The 18,897-nt window shown below is 51.3% G+C and overlaps 3 protein-coding genes across 4 annotated transcripts; 1 reads left to right on the forward strand and 2 right to left on the reverse strand.

Annotated features, from left to right (window-relative positions):
- Window positions 1–310: 310 nt before the first annotated feature.
- Window positions 311–3,749, forward strand: LGALS1 (galectin 1). The gene is made up of 4 exons (XM_068142402.1): window positions 311–413; window positions 1,641–1,720; window positions 2,996–3,167; window positions 3,545–3,749. The coding sequence occupies exons 1-4, from the start codon at window positions 405–407 to the stop codon at window positions 3,686–3,688; spliced, it is 405 nt and encodes a 134-aa protein (XP_067998503.1). The 5' UTR covers window positions 311–404; the 3' UTR covers window positions 3,689–3,749.
- A 2,988-nt stretch (window positions 3,750–6,737) lies between these two features.
- On the reverse strand, window positions 6,738–7,892 carry LOC137442775 (urotensin-2 receptor-like). Its single transcript, XM_068141749.1, is given in 3 exon segments — window positions 6,738–7,007; window positions 7,009–7,418; window positions 7,421–7,892. Coding segments are annotated over 3 exon segments (1,152 nt in total).
- A 2,202-nt stretch (window positions 7,893–10,094) lies between these two features.
- On the reverse strand, window positions 10,095–18,630 carry LOC137443068 (arf-GAP with dual PH domain-containing protein 1-like). 2 transcript variants are annotated; one of them, XM_068142405.1, is made up of 11 exons: window positions 18,443–18,630; window positions 17,347–17,477; window positions 16,368–16,459; window positions 16,196–16,278; window positions 15,372–15,484; window positions 13,798–13,944; window positions 13,326–13,409; window positions 12,570–12,632; window positions 11,985–12,053; window positions 11,232–11,463; window positions 10,095–11,142 (listed from the first exon to the last, which is right to left on the reverse strand). In XM_068142405.1, exons 1-11 carry the CDS (start codon window positions 18,531–18,533, stop codon window positions 11,114–11,116), a joined length of 1,134 nt encoding a protein of 377 aa, XP_067998506.1. In that variant the 5' UTR covers window positions 18,534–18,630; the 3' UTR covers window positions 10,095–11,113. The 2 variants fall into 2 exon arrangements, with proteins under 2 accessions (XP_067998506.1, XP_067998504.1); XM_068142403.1 differs by having other exon boundaries at window positions 11,985–12,056.
- Window positions 18,631–18,897: the final 267 nt, after the last annotated feature.

Raw genomic sequence — 18,897 nt, forward strand, 5'->3', positions numbered from 1 at the left:
CCCTTCCCGCCAAGTCTCAATCCAGCTAACCATTTTCCGTGTGGGATAAAAGTCTTGGCGAGTCAAACACTCATTGTAGAACTATTTTTCCATTGGCTTCATGGCCACACACAGCTGGATCTCCTCCTGGAGCAGACGGCAGCCTGCTTAGAAGGGTTGGATTTAGCATCCTGGAGAGGAGCCTGGGTGAGGAGGAGAGGCGGCAGCCCTGCCTGGAAGGTCCTCCCTGCACTCAAACCCAGCCCCTTCCACCCTTTCCTCGGCCTGATTGGTGGGTGGGATGGTGAAGGGCTGGGACAACCCAGCTCTCCGTCTATTTAAAGGCAAGGGTGGGGCCCCTTCAGCTACTTGCTTGGGACTCTTGCACCTTGGTGGAGAGGAGCATTAGCCTGCAGAGCAGCACCATGTCTTGCGTGAGTAGAGAAGGCAGTGGGGTAGCTGCTGCACAGCAGCTTGGCTGGAGGTGGTGCTTCACGGAGTGGGGCATGAGGGGAGCATGAGGATACCTGCACTGTCCTCCTTCACCTGCTCATCCTCTCCTGTGTGAGGGCACCTGCTAGAGTTGAGTGCCTGCTGCTGGGGAGGAACGCTCCCTGCTGCCTCCGTTACAGAGGGGTGGTTGCTATTTCTTGTTCTGGCAGAAGTGGTTTCTTTCCTGCAGGATCTCTCGAGGGGGGAGGTCTGGGGGAAAGGGGGACTTGCTGTGCTGGCTCCCAAGCTGGGGTAACTAGTTCTGCTGCAGCTCTGCTCTGGAGAAGCAGCTGCAGCAATGTTTATTGCTCTCTGAGCATCTCTTCTGGGCAGTCTTGCTGCTCGCTTCCTGGCTGAAGTTTTCCTGAGTCACTACTCCATTATTTCTCTCTTGCTTGTAAGCAAATAAGCTATACAGAAGTGTCCTTCTGTGAGTGTCAAGGGCTTCTGGGGAGATGCTTGTGTCAGAAGAGTGATTGCACTTCTTTGATTAATCACTCTCAGACTAATGAAAATCTATCAGGAGGTGTCCCAAGTGCAGGCTTATTAAAATGGGATGGGGTTAAAAAAAACCAATCTCAGTTTTCTTGGGCTCCTGACTCAGCTGTGGTGGAACATGAGTACCTATGGGTTTGCCAAGCTATTTTAGCACTTCTGGAGAAAGTGTGTGTGGGGGAGTGTGTCTGTGGAGCATGGTATCTTGCAAATACTGAGCCTACAATAAGGACACAAACCCTTGGGAGCTGGGGAGCAAAGTGTCTGAGCCCCATGACCTGGGGCTTGAAGTTCAAATGCAAGCCAGGAGAGGGGAGTGGAGGCTCCATCCCTGCACAACTGAGCTTGTGTGGGATGATGTGAGACCCACAGGGCACACGGGTGTGTTTAGGACAGGGTGGGTGTGATGAGAGCTTGCAGGTACCTACCTTTCGCTGCTGTGAAACACAGATGTGTTGATGGGAGCAGCAAGAGAAGGGTTGGGAAACCGTGTGTGTCCCATGTGACTGGAGTAACTTCTATGGGATGTGCCTGGTGCAGTGCCCTAGGGGGAGGGAGCTTCCCTGTCTCTTCTGCCATCCAAAGCGATCTGCTGTCTTGCAAGGGGAGCTGCCAAGTGGGAGTAGGTGAGCCAGCAGGTACTATGCTAATGTCTCTGCCTCCACCTTCCCCAGGGACCAGTATGCAGCAACCTGGGACTCAAGCCTGGCCAGCGCCTCACTGTCAAGGGCAAAATTTCACCGAGTGCCAAGAGGTAAGCTGTGCTGTGCTGCCCAGGCATGGCCAGGCCACCAACACAGAAATCTTCTCTTGGTGGGGGACAGAAGGCATCCCTCCTTTGGGTGGGAGAGCAGTGGCTTTGGAAGGGGTTAACAGCAGCAGTGCTTCCCAGTGAGTCATTGCCTAATGTGTACTGCTGCCAAGGGGCTAAACTGAAGCAGATGTGAAGCTCCAGCTGCGTGCACTGGCAGTGACCACATCCTCTCTAGTGCAGGGTGAAGGAAATGGAAGCCATGTCTGAGATTTGGGTTGAGACCATCTCCACAGCCACATCCTCTTCCCTGCACACAGGTGGCTCTGGAGCAGGAACACCATTACAGTGCCTTGCTTCACTGGGCAGCATGAGATTACAGCCCAAGCAGCTGTGAGATCCTGGATGCTTTGAGCTGCAGCTAAGGGGCATTTGGAAAGGCTGTGTGCTGCAGCAGGGGGTCTCAAGCTGTTGAAGTTTGCTTTCACTTGGTGCAGATACCTCCCAGGTGCTAGGGGGAAAAGGCAGTGAGTGGGCAGGCAGAAGTAGAAATGTGCTCCCACCTGCAGGGATCAGGGTAGCTGGAAGTGCCCAGGGAAGTCACTGCTGCAGCCTCTAGCCCTTGTGCAGGGCTGTGGCCGGTGGGACTCTAGGTGAGTAGCTGCTGAACCAGCAGAAGCAGTGTTCTAGCAAATCCCAGTGCCTTTAAAGTTTGCCAGTGACAGAGTGAAACCTTCTGGGCTTTCTCTTGCCAAATAATATGGTTCCCTCACCTCTCATCTAGGTAAGTGGCCTTGAGGCAAGGTGGACACTGGGCTGGGAAGCTGCTTCCTCCCAGTGCCATGCAGATGCTTTGGGATAGCTAATGACATGGTCATTATTGCAGCTGCCTGGAGGGTGGGGAGAAGGCAGTGGCTGTCAGGCAGGGTGCAGCACCAGCTAACTGTCTGGGGCAGAAGAGAAAGCTGTGAAAAGCAGCTTGACTCCCTGGGAGCTCTTTTGGGTGCATGATGACTCCTGAACCTTTCTTTTAAGTTTTGTGGAAACTTAGCAGGGACTCTCCCAGGGATTGCACTGTGGGTCCTATCAGCCCAGCAGAGGAGAGCATCCTTGCTGACACAGCACCATTTCTGGGGGGAGAATCTGTACAATTTAAAGTTTCTCAGTTGGGTTGCCCTGAATTGGGCTTGAAGCAAAGGATCCAGTGATGTTCATTGCCATCAACAATGTGCTGCCATATCTTGATTAAAACAGTATTGATGTTGTCTTTCTCTGCAGTTTTGTGCTGAATCTGGGGAAGGATCCTACCAACCTTGGGCTTCACTTCAACCCCCGCTTTGATGCCCATGGTGATGTCAACACCATTGTGTGCAACTCAAAGAAGGTGGAAGAGTGGGGTGCAGAGCACAGGGAGAGTGTCTTCCCTTTCCAGAAGGGGGGCACAGCAGAGGTGAGGCCTGGGGTGCACTTGGTACATGCCCTGGTGAAGGGGGTGGGGAGGGGTGCTTGGTACAAGGCACCCAACTGCAAAGACTGCCTCAGGATTGTCTACAGGAGGTGGCTGGCTTCTCCTGTCTGGCCAGTGCCACCATCCAGTGATGGAGGGTGGGGACCAAATGTACAGGTTCCAGGTAGTTCAAAGGGCTGTTACTATTGAACTGAGCAGGAAATGAGCATCTTTTGGGAGACCAGAATAGCACTTCTGTGGTTTGAAGAGTGGGTTACACTGCTGAGCACATTCATTCTGCAAAGCAGAGTGGCACAGCAATGCTGCAAGGTGAGGGAAAAGGCTTAAGAGTGTCTTATCAGAAACTTTTTGTCTCACAGATTACTTTCAGTGTCAACCCAAGTGATCTGACAGTCCACCTGCCAGGCCACCAGTTCACATTCCCCAACCGGCTTGGTCTCTCTGTCTTTGACTACTTTGAAACACAAGGAGACTTCACACTCCAGTCCATCAGCTGGGAATAACTTCCTCTGACACCTCCATCTCAAAGATACAGAAGCTCATCAATAAATAAGTTTTGGTCTACCCAGTCTCCATCTCATCTCTTTCATGCTGCAAGTCCACAGGGGTTGGTCACCTTGCTGTAGGGGTGGGAGGAAGAAGGTAGCCAGCTTTGAGTGCCATCTGTGAGTGGGATTGTGCTAGCCTTGGCCTTTAATGTCATGGAGGGAGGGGAGGGTGATGAAGAGTCTGAAAAACAATCTGGAAAGCTGAAGGAGAGTCTCAGCAGGAAATGGTGGGAAGAGGTAAGATTAAGAGGAGGGTGAAAGTGGAGGCAAGGTCAGCCCCTCTTGAGGTCTGGACTGACCTCTTTATACTACCTGTGTAAAAAGAGGAGAGAAACCTAACCCACCCTTAAACTAAGCATCCCTGTCTCTTCTCAGCCATGAGCTGCTGTGCTAGGTATGCCCAGTGAGGCATGGAGTGAGTGGAAAAGTCCCCAGTTGTGGTGGCACCCGCCCCCCATAGAGGCTGGTCTGACTTGTGACTGCTCTATCTTATGGAGGCCTCTTGCTGCTGCATGGGAACAGCAGTAAAAAAGGATGCCCTCCTGGGTGCGGTGGAGCATGCAGTGGGCTCCTCATCCAAATTCTTCCAAGAAATGCAGACCCATGAATGCTGTTGGGCCAAAGCTCATGTGGCACATGAGGGCAGCAACCTGAAGAGATCTGGTTTTATTCTGACCCTCTGTGCCTGACTTGGTCCATTCAGAGGTGGGAGAGGAATCAGTGCCCCAGCTGGGGTAGGGGATACTAAGGATGTGTATGCAATACTTTTGATACCACTTTACTTCTCTTTGCCTGAGGTTGGCCTGGGAGGAGTCTAGAAATGGTGAAGTGTGTCTGATGTTAGAGTGTAGTTCTCCCTGGGCTGTGGGTTGTTGCCCAAGGTGTCAGACAGCAGGTGCTGCAGGGGATCTGCCAGTCTAATGCTACTTCAGCAGCAGTGGTTACTGCTGGTGGGCATAGGAAAGGTGGGAACTTCCCTTGCCACAGAGCACAGCAGTTACCAGATACCCAAACCAAACTTCCAGGCTTGACCAATGAGCAATGTGAAGAACAATCAATCTGATGTTCTAGGATTCCCTGCAGGCCTGGCTGGGCCTATTCCTCTGATAAAGCAGTTGCAGAGCAGCCATGGGAACCTGCTGCTTATGACAGCAGCACCTCCCAGTCTTGCTCCATAATTCATGAAGCTCTGCCAGGTCCTGTATCCCAGGTACCTATGCAGAGGAAGGCTTGGCTGTTAGAAGTTGGAGGGCTGAGGAAGAAGAGATGAGCTGGAGACAAGGGCACGAGATGAGCTAGGAGGCAGGAACACCTGGGCTGTTGTCCTGGTTTAACCCCAGCCAGCAACCAAGCACCATGCAGCCACTTGCCTGTTCCACCCCACTCCCAGTGAGGAGAATCAGAAATGAAAACCAGAGCTCATGGGTCAAGATAAGAACAGTTTAATAATTAAACTAATAGCAACATGTGCAAATAATAGTAAGAAAAAGGAATATAATGAAAAGAGAGAGAAACAAACCCCAAGAAAAGTGATGCACAGTACAATTGCTTCCCCACATGCTCACCAATACCTGAGCAGCAATCTGCTCCCTCAGCCAACTCCCTCCAGTTTTTATACTGAGCAGGATGTCCTCTGGTATGGAACATCTCTTTGGATAGCTCATGGCAGCCCTCCTGGACAAGCTTCCTCTCAGCTTCTTGTGCATCTAGCAATGCATGAGAAGTTGAACAGTGCTTGACTTCCTAGCAACAACCAAACCCATCAGTCTGTTATCAACATTCTTCTCATAGCAATTCCCACACTGAATCCAAAACATGGCAGAAGGAAAATTGACTCTATCCCAGCTGGAACCAGGGCAGGTGTACAAGTAAATTGAAGATCTGCAGCTGGATCTCTCTTGAGTTGAGTTGTCCAGGGAGATGGTTGAGGCCCCAGCCCTGGAGCTGTTTAAGACCAGGCTGGATGAGGCTCTGGCCAGCCTGATCTAGTATGAGGTGTCCCTGCCCATGGCAGGGGCGTGGAACGAGATGATCCTTGTGGTCCCTTCCAACCCTGACTGATTCTGTGATTCTGTGAAGCCTTGTTTTGCCCAAAGCTAGTCTGCTCTGAATGACCAACCCCTGCTTTCTAAGGTTATATCTGTAATAGCAAACAGAACACCTAACATTACCACTCTGCATAAGCATGGCTAGAGGACAGTGCAGGCTGGGGACTCTCTGTGGCAGGATATGGATCCTTTCTAGGAATGGGAAGACAATTTAGCTTTACAGCAATGAGCCTCACAAGGCTCTCAGGGTGAGAGCAATAGCACTGAGTCAGTCTGGCAGGCTGGGCTATGTTCTGTAGGCCAGAGAGTTGGGGATTTCCTCAACCACAGGGCAGGGGAGGGCCTCCATGAGCTGTGGTGCTGGACACGTAGTGGAGCTCCCTCTTTGCTTGCAACTTCCTCTGCTGGGCTGCTCTTGAAAGCTGAGCAAATGTGCTGACCTCCTCGAGCTGTACTTCAGGGCAGTCTCACAGTGTTCCTTAACTGCACTCCAGAGTGTTGAGGTTTTTTTTTAGAAAGGCTATTCAAGGATATTTTTTGTGGAGAGTGGGAAAAGAAAGCTGAGTGTGAGCTTTACCACAAGAAGATGAACCTTATCCAGGTCTCCTGCTAATGTAGCTGCTTCTTGATGTGACTCACTGGTCCTGTGAAATCTGTGACTCACTGTTGTCTTGACTTTGTTATGGCTTGGCCCGTTGCCAGTGAGGTGGTGAGGGTTCCCCAGCTGTGTAATTTAGACAGATGGAGGTTGACTGCTCCCTTCCACCCCCTCCCTGGTCTTGCACAAGCTGGAGGCTGGCACGCGAGGGCTGAAGGACCTGAGGGTGGAGTCAGGGTATGGGTACTCGAGACAAGTGTCCTCTGCTCAGGTGAGGAGGGTGAGCAGCCTGGCCAAGGGGAAGGCACGGAGGGGAAAACACTGCACACCAGCAGGGAAGGTGATGCTCTTTGATTTCTCAACTTGACCACAGCCAAAGGCAAGGAGGTGTTCCCCACCTGGGGAGCTGCTCATCCCTCACTCCTCGCCCACAGACCCCAACACCAAGAGCTGGGGGGATGCTATCACCTCCTGCTGGGCCTCTCACAGCCCCCCGGGAGGGTGCCGAGGGCTGTGCTGTGCCCCTCCTGCTGCAGGCAGGGTGCTGGCAGCAGCTGCCAGCAAGCAGGGTGTAGAGGAAAGGGTTGACACAGCTGTTGCCAGAGGCCAGGCAGGTGACACCAAAGTTTGAGGTAGGCCTGGGTGGTGGCACCAGTGCCCAGCCCCTTACCCCAGTACAGCCTAACCAGCTGCCAGGCTCAGAATGGCAGAAAGCAGGCCCAGTAAGCCACCACGATGGCAGAGATCCCGGAGAGGAGCCGCCGGGCAGGGGCACAGACAGCCACTGGCAGCCCCGGGCAGCAGGCAGAGGACTGGCACGTCCAGGCAAGGCAGATGTAGATGATGCCCAGCGCCGTGCCCAGTGCCAGGATGCTGGTTGTGAAGAGCAGTGTCAGGGAGAGCCGGAAGGCTGCCGGTGCCCAGGTGGGGATGCAGATGCGCTTGAGGGGGCTGCCCCCCTCCCATAGCTGGGTCATCCCCATCATGGGGGCTGTAAGCAGGAGAGAGAGCAGCCACAGGATGGCACTGACCAGTCTGCAGCAAGGAGGTCCAGGCTGAGCAAAAGCCTGCAGCCCACATCTCCAAAGTACCAGTTGTGGGCAAAGTAGGTGCAGACCACAAAGGAGATGCTGGAGAGGTATAGGAGGTCAGCCATGGCGAGGTTGATCAGGTAGACCCCCAAGGAGCCTGCTGAGCAGCCTGCCACCTTGCCAGAGGCCACCAGCACAGTGTAGATGTTCCCTACCAGCCCTGTGAGGCACAGGACCAGAAGCATGGCAGCCAGCAGCCCTGTGACTGGGCTGTCACCCCCACCACTGCTTTCTTCAGGGAAGCTGCCACACTTGATATCCTCTCCAGGCTTTATGCTGATGAGGAATGGATCACATGACATCTTTGGAGAGGATGAGCAAGAATAAGCCAGGTGTTCCTTCCCTCTGCCTTCTTCCCAGGCTGTAGGAGACAGCTGTAGCCTTAACACAAGAGGGAGGAATGGCAAGAGCTCAGCAGACATAGGGGACTGCACAGAACTAGGTTGCTATTCCTCACCTCCAGCTGCCCAGTCCGTTTTGCTCATGGTGTCCACCCAACAGTGTTCTTTAACCTCCAAAGGGCTGAAGAGAGGACACCCTCTCCCCTTCAAGACTGATAGCTGCAAAATGTCCTCTGTCAGCCAGAAGGAAATGTCTCTCCTCTTCACCAGCTCTTCATTTGTTGCCTCTTCAGTGTCCACTGTGCCCATGGAAAGCAGCAGACTCAGTGGACAAGCAGATTTCTCCTTCTCCCAGGTATTTCTCCTCTTAGTTCATACAGGCTATGGTAAGGTGGGCTCTGCCTCCCCAACCAGCCCCTGGACAGCTGCCTTTGCCACTGCACAGAGGAATGTGTCTGTCTCAGAGCTTCACACACTGGTGTGACTACAGCCCCAATTTACACTGGGTTCTTAGCCACTATCTCAGGAGCCATGTGGGTTCCCTCCTCTTTTTTGCAGACATGCTGCTTCTTCCCCAGAGCCTTCCTCTACCTTCCTTTGGCTCCCTTTCCCTTCTTGTTCTTTTTCCCCTTTCTTTTTCTCATTCCCCCTTGCACAGTTTCCTCCTTTGAAATCAGATCTGACAGCCAAGAGTCCTTAGCATGGCAGGGAGGGAAAGCATCACACTGTTGCTTTAGGTGAGAAACAAGGGCCAGCCCTGAAAGCGCAAGAGGCAGTGAGCTGCCACACTGCTGCTCTCCTTGGCCCTGAGCGAGCTGGGCTGAGAGGACCCTTTCCACAACTCCCTTTTAAGGCCATCAGGGCCCCTTGAGGTGTAGACGATGGATATAGGTCCCCATTTGCAAGCAAGCCCACCAGATGGCAGGACATCTCACCTCTTCTATAACCTGGCCCAGTTCCACCCTTGTTCCCCAGCCAGGAGCGAGCTCCTAAAGCCTCTAAGGGATGGATAATTTCCTCCCCTTCCTCCCTTTCCACAAACACCATCCTCCTTCTTCGAGCTTTCCTCCTCCTTCCCTCTTCACTCCAGGACCTGCTGCCTCCCGTCGGGGACCTCAGGGCAGGGAGCAGAAGGCTGTTAGGCAGGCACCATTGCCTTCTAGTGGGACACTGCTGAATGACATCTGTGGCCTTCTGTGTGCTATGCCTCCCTGCTCTTCACCCACAGCCAAGCCTCCTCTGTCTCACTACACAGACACAGCAGAACACAATTTGAGGAGCAGAGGCAGATGTCCTATTACCAAACATGCTCTGCTCTTCGTCCAGAGGGGTTTTCAGGCCACTCCAGCCACACTTTTTTCTGCATCCTTGGTGTACTGAGCTTTGTGGTGGCTGAGTTAAATGCCTCCACTCATCTCCCACAGCAGTAAGTCAGCAGCAAACAGAAGAAGGGAGCATCCTGCTAGCACTGCCCACACAAGCACCTTCCTGATCAATGTGGTGTGTGCAACAGCTTCAGCATGGTTCTGCCACAGGAGTGGGCACATGGCATTGAAGGAGGCAACCTCAGAGGCTTCCACCTAGGTTATCTGCATCAACTCTTGGCATGTCTGGGTCACTCTCTACACTCTTCTTCCCAGAGAACTGAATTTGCAGATCATCTAGATGGGTTTTGCCCCCTTTGCACATTACCAGAAGCAAAAGGCCCTTAGTTTTGGAACATCAGCTTTGCAATGGCTTTCAGTTTTTAGGACATGCTCCAAAGTGGGAGAGATCAGCCAAATGCAGCTTTTTCAGTGAAAAGCTCCATTGTGCCATGGCAGCAGCATGAGTGATGCTGCTTCTCAGCCAGGAAGTCAATACTCCTAACAAGCTGTGGTGGTCTCAGCACAGAAAGGTCCTCCTTGGGCCATGCTGGTGCCCATTTGGCTCTAATGTGAAGATCCACAGTCCAGCAAAGGCAATGGCTGCTTGCTCTGATTGTCTGTGCCTGGTTTTGCAAGAAACAACCTCATGCTTTAGCAGCCAGCAGCTCAGCTCATTCAGGAAGTTAAAATAAATCACAAGGGGATTTTAAGATTAATTTCTTTAGGAGCTAATTAAAATAGTGGCTGCCTCATTAATTCCAATTAACTCTCACACTGCCTGTGGAAAAGTGCAGACAGAACAGGTTATACACTCAGCAGCAGAACTTGGCTGGCCCTTCCAGCATGTGAAACAGCTCTCCCAGGAGAGCCTTAAGATACAAATCATGGTTTGATTTGGTGGTTAGGGCTCTACTAGAAGGATAGGAACATCCAGACTGCCTACTACTGCATAGCAGTGTGTATATACACTCTATACATATTTAATGTATAAGGCAGAAAGTGCCAGGCCTTTGACACACAGAGAATGAGAGAGCAGAGAGCTGTGTATCACTAACTTCAGACATCAACCTCTAGGCTCCAGTAAAGTCAACAGTGAGTCCAAAAGTCTGCGTCAAACATACACCAGGCTGCTCTCTGCCAAACCCAACCTCCCTCTATTGGTTTGACTAGAGACTCAGATCTGACAGATGAACCCCAATGGCTTGAATATCCCCCACAGTATCTGCCTAGGGCAGTGCTGTAGCTCTCAGAGCTTTCTGCTGCGTGCACACACACACTTTGTCCACACAGATTACTTTTCAGCAGACCTCTTAACCTTCTCTGTTGTCATCAGATGTAATGTGGCCTGAAGAATCTTTCAAGTACATACATGGCAGGAGGAAAAAGGCCTCACATTTAGATGTTAGATTACATCTTTTAAGTGACTTCTCTCAACTACAGCTCTAACTGATCAAACATCTAGATGTTTCACATCTTTGTCACCAGCAGAGAAGGTATTTCTTTTAAAGGAACCCTCTCTCCTAGTCCAGCAGCCCCTGCAACCCACTCAGGTGTAGCTCCAGCCAGGCAGTTGTTTTCTTGAGCAAGGTAGGTGGCTGCCTGCAGTTTCATGCAGGAGTGATGCTAGGTCCCACGTCCAACACAGCAAGTGCCAAGTTTTCAAGGTCCAACTGACAAGCAAGGCCTGCCAGCAGCCAGCCAGATCGCAGCAATTGAACAGTGACAAGTTGCATGAGGATTCAGACTCACAAAGTCTTGCACTTAAAATGAAGCAGCTTAATTGGACCCTCAGAACAAGCAATACCCTCTGTGGGGAGGAAAAAGTGCTTCAGAGGGTGCTTCAAGGGCACTGTGCTTCTATGATGTCAATATCCTCTTCTCTGCTGACAGCCCACCAGGTAGAGTTGAGTCATAGCGAGGTTCCTGCATGGTTTCCTAGGATTTGAACTTGAAGTAGGCTTCAACTGTAGTGAAGGAAAAAAAGGTGGTGCATTAAGGCAATAGCCTGAACCAGAGAGGCAGGAAGGGAAGGAAACAACATCCAGGCACTTACTTGCATATTCCTGTGGTGTCATGGCCTGGTTGATGACGCTAGTGAAGGCTGTGATCCAGTCCAGCTGGTCGGTCTCCGTCTCACAAGTGAAGAGGTATTCCCGGTCAGGGGTGACAATGGTGAGGCCATAGTGCCAAGAGAAGTTGCCCTGTGTCCCTGAAGGCAATCCCTTCTGCACACTGTATCCATTCTCTCTGCTGCCCACAAATACCTCACCCTTAGCAAATGCATCCTGAACATCAGAAGGGAAAAACAGGGATTTACAGAAGCTCAGAAGAAGCAGGGGATAATGGCAGTGCACCCAAGGGCAGGGAAAGAACAGGTAAGGACCAGGGATGTGGCAGCAAAAATATTTGAAAGTGGTCAGAGGACTCAGAAAAGCAGGGAGGAGGCTATGCTCAAAGGCAGCAGCAGAAAGGGAAATTTAAGAGCAATAGGTCTTGCGAGGCCTGAGGGAGGAACTGCTGCTCCAGTCGCTCCATGTCACACCCCCCACCCCACGTCATTCTCCTCCCCATCACCACCTTTACATTGCTGCCCTCCTTGTTCCCATTGTCTGCAGGCAATGAGAAAAACACAGAAAGCCTGTGGTGAAATGAGTGGGATGCAAAGAGGAAGAGCCAGAATCAGTTCAGAGCAGCTGGGGAACAAGCTGCAAGCATCCCTACTGCAGAGCAAAGACTCTTGACTGTACTTTGACCCTGCCCTCAGCACCGTTGCCTGCAGCTGCCAGAGGTCAGCTCTCCCCCTCACCAAGGGATCCTTGAAGTACATGAGCCTGCGGTGATCCAGCGTGAACCAGCGCTTCTTGAAAGCCTCTCTCTGCTGGGAAAGGAAGAGGAGACATAGGTAAGGGGACAGTGCCCTCTGCCGCGAGCAGTGCGAATGGAGACCCAAAATCCATCCCAACCGCTTGAGCCAAAACCCTGCCTTAACAACAGCCTCCTCCTCGCCAATTCTGACCACAGAGAGGAGATCAGTATCGGCTTTTTCAGTCCCAACTGCTGTCCCCAACTCCTGGACTTCTGTGAAAGATCCCAGAGTTGTGACAGGAGAAATCTAGATGCTAAATACCTGTAAGGTCACGCACACACAGACACATGCAGAGAGATCTGTTGTTCTGGGAGAAAGCAGGGACTCTGGCTTCCTTTACTTTCACATGTGTCCTTCCCCTTCCTTCTATTGTCCCCTCCCTTGGTGCACACACACTGTTCTCATGGGTGTCTAAAGAGTCGGGGGGGGGGGGGGGGAAGGGGGAAACAGCAGGAGAAAAACATTGAAGTAGGGAAGGTCAGTGGGAGGTCCCTGTTAGATGCTTTTTCTCCCACAGCAGCTCACCTTGGGACCAGTCTTCTCCATGTATCCTTCCTTCAGGAAGTTTCTTGTCAGTCGATTTTTAATCTGACAAAAAGGCACAGGAAACCTTCACTTAGCCAGGTTTCTTTGCTAGTCACTTCTGCTATCCACCCTTCCTTCTACTGCCTCAAATTCAGCCACCTTTTTAATTCATGTTTGCCAGAACTGCCTACCCAGGAGTCACTTCTGTCTGCAAAGTGCCCAGAAATACCATAGAATCATAGCATTGTTAGGGTTGGAAGGGACCTCAAGGATCAGCTAGTTCCAACCCCCTGCCATGGGCAGGGACACCTCACACTGGATCAGGTTGCTCAGAGCCACATGCAGCCTGGCCTTAAAAACCTCCAGGGATGAGGCTTCCACCACCTTCCTGGGCAACCTGTTCCAGCATCTCACCACCTTCATTGGGAAAAATTCTTCCTAATATCCAATCTGAATCTACCCATTTCTAATTATGCTCCATTCCCCCTAGTCCTATCATTACCTGACACCCTAAAAAGTCCCACCCCAGCTTTCTTGTAGCCCCCCTTAAGATACTGGAAGGCCACAATAAGGTCTCCTTGGAGTCTTCTCTTCTCCAGATATCACAGAGCAGCTGTCCCCTGGCCACTACAGGCCCTTTTACACAGGCTTTCTCATCCCTCTATCTAAACACCCAGTATCTGGGCTTCTAAGGGACTCTTTCATCACATCCCCAAGTACTAGCAGGAGATCAGCAATGTTCTGGGGCTGCCTTACCTCATTATCACTGGCAATAGGAAATGCTACCTTCAGATAATGGAACTGCACGGAGCGAATGGCATTGAACCAGTCCACTACCTCCTGAGGATGGAAAAGGACAAGACAAGCTTAGTGACAGCAACAACAAGCCAGCTCATCTCACCTGGCTGCACCCAACCCTATGTTAACTACAAACACAGCCAGCTCTCCCTCCCCACCACTGACAGCATCTCCCTCACACACAGAGAGCCAGCAGAGCTGCCCCAGGCAGCACATCCTCTACAGCAGCTCCTCCCACACAAACCAACTCAGCCAGTGCTCCTGCCCTGCTCCCTGCAGCAAAACTCTCTCACAGACAGACAGACACAGACCCCCACACACCCTGTCACACATGCACACTCTATCCTGTCTGTGCTTCAGACCATTTAGTTTCAGCTGCTTCTCAAATCAGCTCTACTGCTTTGAAGTGTTTGAAGCTAAGCCCAGATACCTTTCCACTTTCATGGTAGACAAATATATTCCTGGTCTTGTTGTCTTTGAGATAGGTGATCTGCAGGCCATTGGGGTTCCCAATCTTCACTGGTTGGAAGGTAGCATTGATGACATCTATTTTAACATTGATTTTGGGTTCCTTGGCCTGAAAACAAAATGACATTGGTCACGCATGAACGATCCTAGCAGGAAGGAGACCTGAGTGGGGTGAGGCAAGGTTAAAAGGTTTTAATGGGTAATAACTGCCCCTTCCCAACACAACTGTTGTAGCAGTGAAGCCCTGATAGTGCATCTGACTTTAGAGGTGAGCAGTGTGAAAGCTAACTGACCTCAAAAAGAAAGGGCCCACTCCTAGCACCATAGAACAGCTTGGGTTGGAAGGGACCTTTAAAGGTCATCTAGGCCAACTACCCTGCAGTGAGCAGGGACATCTTCAACTAGATCAGGTTGCTTGGAGCTCCATTCAACCTGACCTTGACTGTTTCCAGGGATGGGGCTTCTACCACCCCTCTGGGCAACCTGTGCCAGTGTTCCACCACACTCATTGTAAAATAATTCTTCCTTACATGTAGTCTCAACTCAACCTCTTTAGTTTAAAACCATCACCCCTTGTCCTGTCAAAACAGGCCCTACTAAATACCAAAAAGCTGCAGTAAGGTTTCCCTGGAGCCTTCTCTTCTTCAAGCTAAACAACCCCAACTCCCCCAGGCTTTCTTCACAGAGGTGTCCCAGCCCTCTGACCATTTTTGTGGCCCTTCTCTAGAGCTGCTCTAACAGGCCCATGTTTTTCTTGTGCTGAGAACTTCAGAGATGGATAAAATACTTCAGGTGAGGTCTCACCAGAGTGGAGTAGAAGGACAGAATCATCTTCCTTGACTTGCTGGTCACACTTCTTTTGATGCAGCCCAGATACAATTTGCTTTCAGGGTTGCAAGCGCACATCGTCAGCTCATGTCCACCAGTAGCCCCAAGTCTTTCTCTGCAGGGCTGCTCTCCATCCCTACACCCCCCCAGCCAGTATTGATACCAGGGGTTGCTCTGACTATGTGCAGGACTATGCACTTGGCCTTGTTGAACCTCATATGCAGTTCACACAGCTCCACTTCTTGAACTTCTTGTCCAGGTCCCTCTGGATGCCATCTCCTGCTCCTCCCCACCCCAAGCCACTCCCTCTCTTGTAACAGTATATTAACACTTGCCCCATTCACTTCAGGGAAATGAATGAGAGGAAAAGTAGTCCTCCTCAGAACAAACCCAACAGCAGGGTTTTGCTGTCTTGGCTCACAGTGGGCTGATGCTGGTTCCAATGATGGTGCAGGGTCACACAACCAAGCAAATGGACAGGGGTGAAGTGAAAGATCAGCCATTTCATCAGCAGTGAGGGAAGGGTGTAGGGAAGCACAGAGGGAGGACATGGGGAAATGTCAGCCTGACAGTAGGAAGGGGACCACTCTCCTCAGTAGCATGGTTGTTGTTATCACTGGCCTGGGGTGAGCAAGGCAACTACCTCAGAAACATGCACAGGAAATAGAAACACCACACACTGAGGTGGGAATTGATCACCATACTCACATCATGCTTGGTGAAATACTTCAGGCATCCCTCTCTCTCAGACAAGAGGAACTTGCGTGGTAGGAACTGCCCATTGTCTCGACCTCGCTTCCAGAGGATGCCTTCTTTCACCCCTAGGAACAGAAATGCCACTTTTAAGAGCAATCCCCCACAGGCACAGCACACATCACAGAGCTGCATGCAGCCTGGGATCCCAGCCACATCTCTGGGATAAAGCACATGATGGAGTATTGATGAGAACAAGCACTTGAGAAGGAGAGGTCTCATCTCTGACTTACAGATGAAGATGGCAGTATTTCTGGGTTGGTAGCCCAGATAAAGGGTCACCAAAGCACATTCCCAGATGCTTCCCAACTCCTAGCCTGCTTCCCACTATGGCCTTTGGCAATGTGAGCATCCCTCCTGTAAACACCAGAGTCCTGGCCCAAGCCCTGGTGGGTGACCAGAACTCTTTCCATTTGACTCTGTAGGCCCTTGGGCTCCAGCACCTTGTGTTACAGCACTGGCAGTCACATTTCAAAGACAACTGCCAAGGTTAGAGGGGGTGGCATACAGCAGGCCATAAATTCCTTACTGTTGAGGTCTGACTCCATCAGGACAGCAAATGCCTTTGAAAAAACTGCCAGCTGGTAATAGCAAGCCTGGAAGCAACCCATGGAAGCCAACCGATACTGCTCACAACTCAGCTCCCTCTAGAACAATGCCCTGGAAGTATCAGCTGGCTTCTCAGGACGTGTGCCACATTAACACTCTGAGCATTCTCCTCCTGGTGCTCAGAAGCTTCCAGTGAAGGCAAGAGGCATGCTGCTCTGCCCTGCTCTTACCATCAGAATAGGGCAGCTGCTTTCCTGGCTCGGTGAACTCTCTGCGTTCGTACTTGGCCCGTATCCACTGCTCTCTCAGCACACTGTGAGGAGAGGTGACAGGTTGCTCAGAAACGAGCTAGAGGAACCCAAACCTGCCCTTCCCCCTTTTCTCCCGTATGCAGCAACTTACTGGCAGTCATTGTAGGTCGGCTGGTAATAGTAAATGGGGATGTGAGCTTCATACATGGCTTTAGTCACAGCATTCCCATGCTTGGCCAGAAACTGCAGAGTTAGACAGAGAGTTAGTGCCCTCTCTTTGATGTACACTCATGTTGGACCTTTTTTCTTTCCTGACCCAGTACAGGACTAGATGCACATAGAGCTCCAGTGGAGTATTCTCTTTCTCCTCCGCTGCAACATCCCAGCAAAGTCTGGCTACAGAAGGGTGGGTCTCAAAGGTCTTGTCTGCTCTCAGAAGTTACACTGATTGCCATAATAGGTGCCATAAATGGCACTTCCATGGGGCCGGGTGCACACACATTCAGCAGAGCTTCTGCCATGCCTGCATCTCTGGGGAGACCAAGTCCAACAACAGTGCTGCCTGGGAGGACATGCTGGACCTCTTTACCCCTCTCCAAAGAGCAGCAAGATAAAGCTTATTTTCTTTGGATCTCTGGAAAATTGTTTTCAGTCCTCTGAAGATTAATGGGTTGAGGAGGGTGTGAGAAGGAGAAGTCAAGTTCCCACAAAATGCCATTTTTCTCAAGAGATCACATGGTATCTGGAAACTCTTCTCACAGCATGGAATTGCCCAAGTTTTTAAACCTTGGAATGCTAAAACCAAGAGGAGATACTGGGGCTGGATGGTGATGGCAAGTGGGAAATGAATAATCTGGAGCAACAAAGGCCCTGAACCTTGGCAAGATGTATTGCAAGAGTTCTGCATTTGCCATAAAGTCACAGAATATGGGGAGACACACAGGGCATCCTACCTCTCCCAGTGGCTTACAGGGAGTTCTCTCTGCTTGACTATCCAAAGCATGAGTGGCAAAGTGACAAATCAGATTAGATCTCCATCTCTGTGAGGCCAAAGGGCTGATTTTACCAGGACAATTAAAGTATGGCCTAGACCTAACCCACTGACATACCAGTGGGGATACAGCTCTCACCTGCACCTGGGCATCATCCCAGTGGTCCATCTTCAGGGATTTGACTTTGCTGATGCTAGGGATGTTGCGGTGAATTCCTGAACAGTTGAGGCATATAAAGACACCCAAGGTAGAGGATGCCCAGTCAGGATCTGAGGGTATAAAAGACTCTATGACTAGAAGTAGTGAATTCCCCTGGAAGATGTGCCTCAGCTGAGAATGTGGTCCTGAGAAACAGTGAGCTGCCTGACCACAGTTTCAGCTGAGCTGATTAACTAACACCCCAGGTACAGATGCCTGTCAGGAAAATGCATAGCTATTAGTCCTTCCTCTCCCTGCCCCCTACACCAACGACTTCACCTGAATCTCAGTTGACCTGAACATGAAAAAACTCTGGAGTGCTCTGTGAACTCCTTTTGTGTAAAAGGTCACTCACCATGAAAATTAAACCACCTGTGGGAAAAGACTCCAGGAGCTGTTTGGTGCAACACAGCAACAGTGTCTAGCAGCCTTGAATCAGAAAGTTTCCTGGGCTAATTTAAGAAGGTAAAATGGTATTAATTATCCCAGTCTTTATTTGGCTTGGGTGGCACAGTCCTCAGACTGGGTTAGCCCTTTTGAGAGGGCAAGCCCTTCAGTAAAGAAAAAAGTCTCCAAGGTGCCTGTGGCAGGTTGTCAGTTAAGAGCTGAGTCACAGAGGAGACAATGCCCTCCTGAATCATGCCTTCTTTCTGAAGCAGTTGGGATTTTGCAGGGAGTTTTCCTGTCAGGTCCTGACTGAGCATGACCTTGATTTGTATTTGAGATCGGACATGATTAAAACCCACAGTACTGCAGCTGCACAGGCCCTGCTCCTCTGGCACTACCACGTCCTTGTCCTTCCCACCAGCACTGGCGGCATCTCCTTCTTCCTCTTTTGCCAACTCACCTCCAGGGAGAGGAAGCAAGTATCCAGAGCAATGCTTCTCCTTTCTCTCGACCCCAGGCTCCTTTGTAGTCCAGATAGCCAGTACTGCATAGCTGCTATAGACCAGCCCCATCTCCTTTCTTCCTATTCCTGCTCTAGCAGCTCTTGGGGACTCACCCGACTTCCTTCTAGCAGCCTTTGGGGACTCACCTGGCTTCCCACAGTCTGCACACAATGAGTTTTCTGCTCTTCTCCACACCTCCTTCAGGGCCTTCATGATCCGCTCGTTGCCTCCAGCCATCACCTCTGAATGCTATCCCTCCAGGCAGGGCAGGGCAGCCAGGAGGGCAGCTGCCTGCACCTTCTGCACCTGCCGGCCAGCCCACTGGGTTGCCCAAGGAGGAAGAAGCCAGCAAAGCTCTGGCTGACCAGGAAAAGGGGAAGGCAGGCTGTAAGGCAAGGCAAGGAGTGCGGAGGCTTGACAGAGCACCTGAACCAGCTGAGCACAGGCAAGGGCAAAGAGGCTGGAGGCTGAAGTGCACCCAGACTGTGAGTGAGGAGGAGGAGATCTGCCCCATGGGCGTGGAGGGAAGTGCAGCAATTAACCACAGAACTGGTTTTTCCGCATTTCTGCTGGTGAAAGGACAGGCCAGGAAAAGAGTGCA

This window comes from Melanerpes formicivorus, unplaced genomic scaffold, assembly GCF_026170545.1.
Source record: "Melanerpes formicivorus ecotype bairdi unplaced genomic scaffold, bMelFor1.0.p_v2 SCAF_8, whole genome shotgun sequence".
Taxonomy (NCBI): domain Eukaryota; kingdom Metazoa; phylum Chordata; class Aves; order Piciformes; family Picidae; genus Melanerpes; species Melanerpes formicivorus.

What these genes read in the sequence shown, in the direction of transcription:
- LGALS1 (XM_068142402.1), top strand. An exon ending in ATTTCACCGAGTGCCAAGAG is followed by an intron (nt 1,721 to 2,995) that starts GTAAGCTGTGCT and finishes CTTTCTCTGCAG; the next exon opens with TTTTGTGCTGAATCTGGGGA. An exon ending in AGAAGGGGGGCACAGCAGAG is followed by an intron (nt 3,168 to 3,544) that starts GTGAGGCCTGGG and finishes TTTGTCTCACAG; the next exon opens with ATTACTTTCAGTGTCAACCC.
- LOC137443068 (XM_068142403.1), bottom strand. Translation starts at nt 18,533, where the DNA reads ATGGCTGGAGGCAACGAGCGGATCATGAAGGCCCTGAAGGAGGTGTGG. An exon ending in TGCAGACTGTGGGAAGCCAG is followed by an intron (nt 17,478 to 18,442) that starts GTGAGTCCCCAA and finishes TTATACCCTCAG; the next exon opens with ATCCTGACTGGGCATCCTCT. An exon ending in GCAGCTGCCCTATTCTGATG is followed by an intron (nt 15,485 to 16,195) that starts GTAAGAGCAGGG and finishes TTCTGTTCCTAG; the next exon opens with GGGTGAAAGAAGGCATCCTC.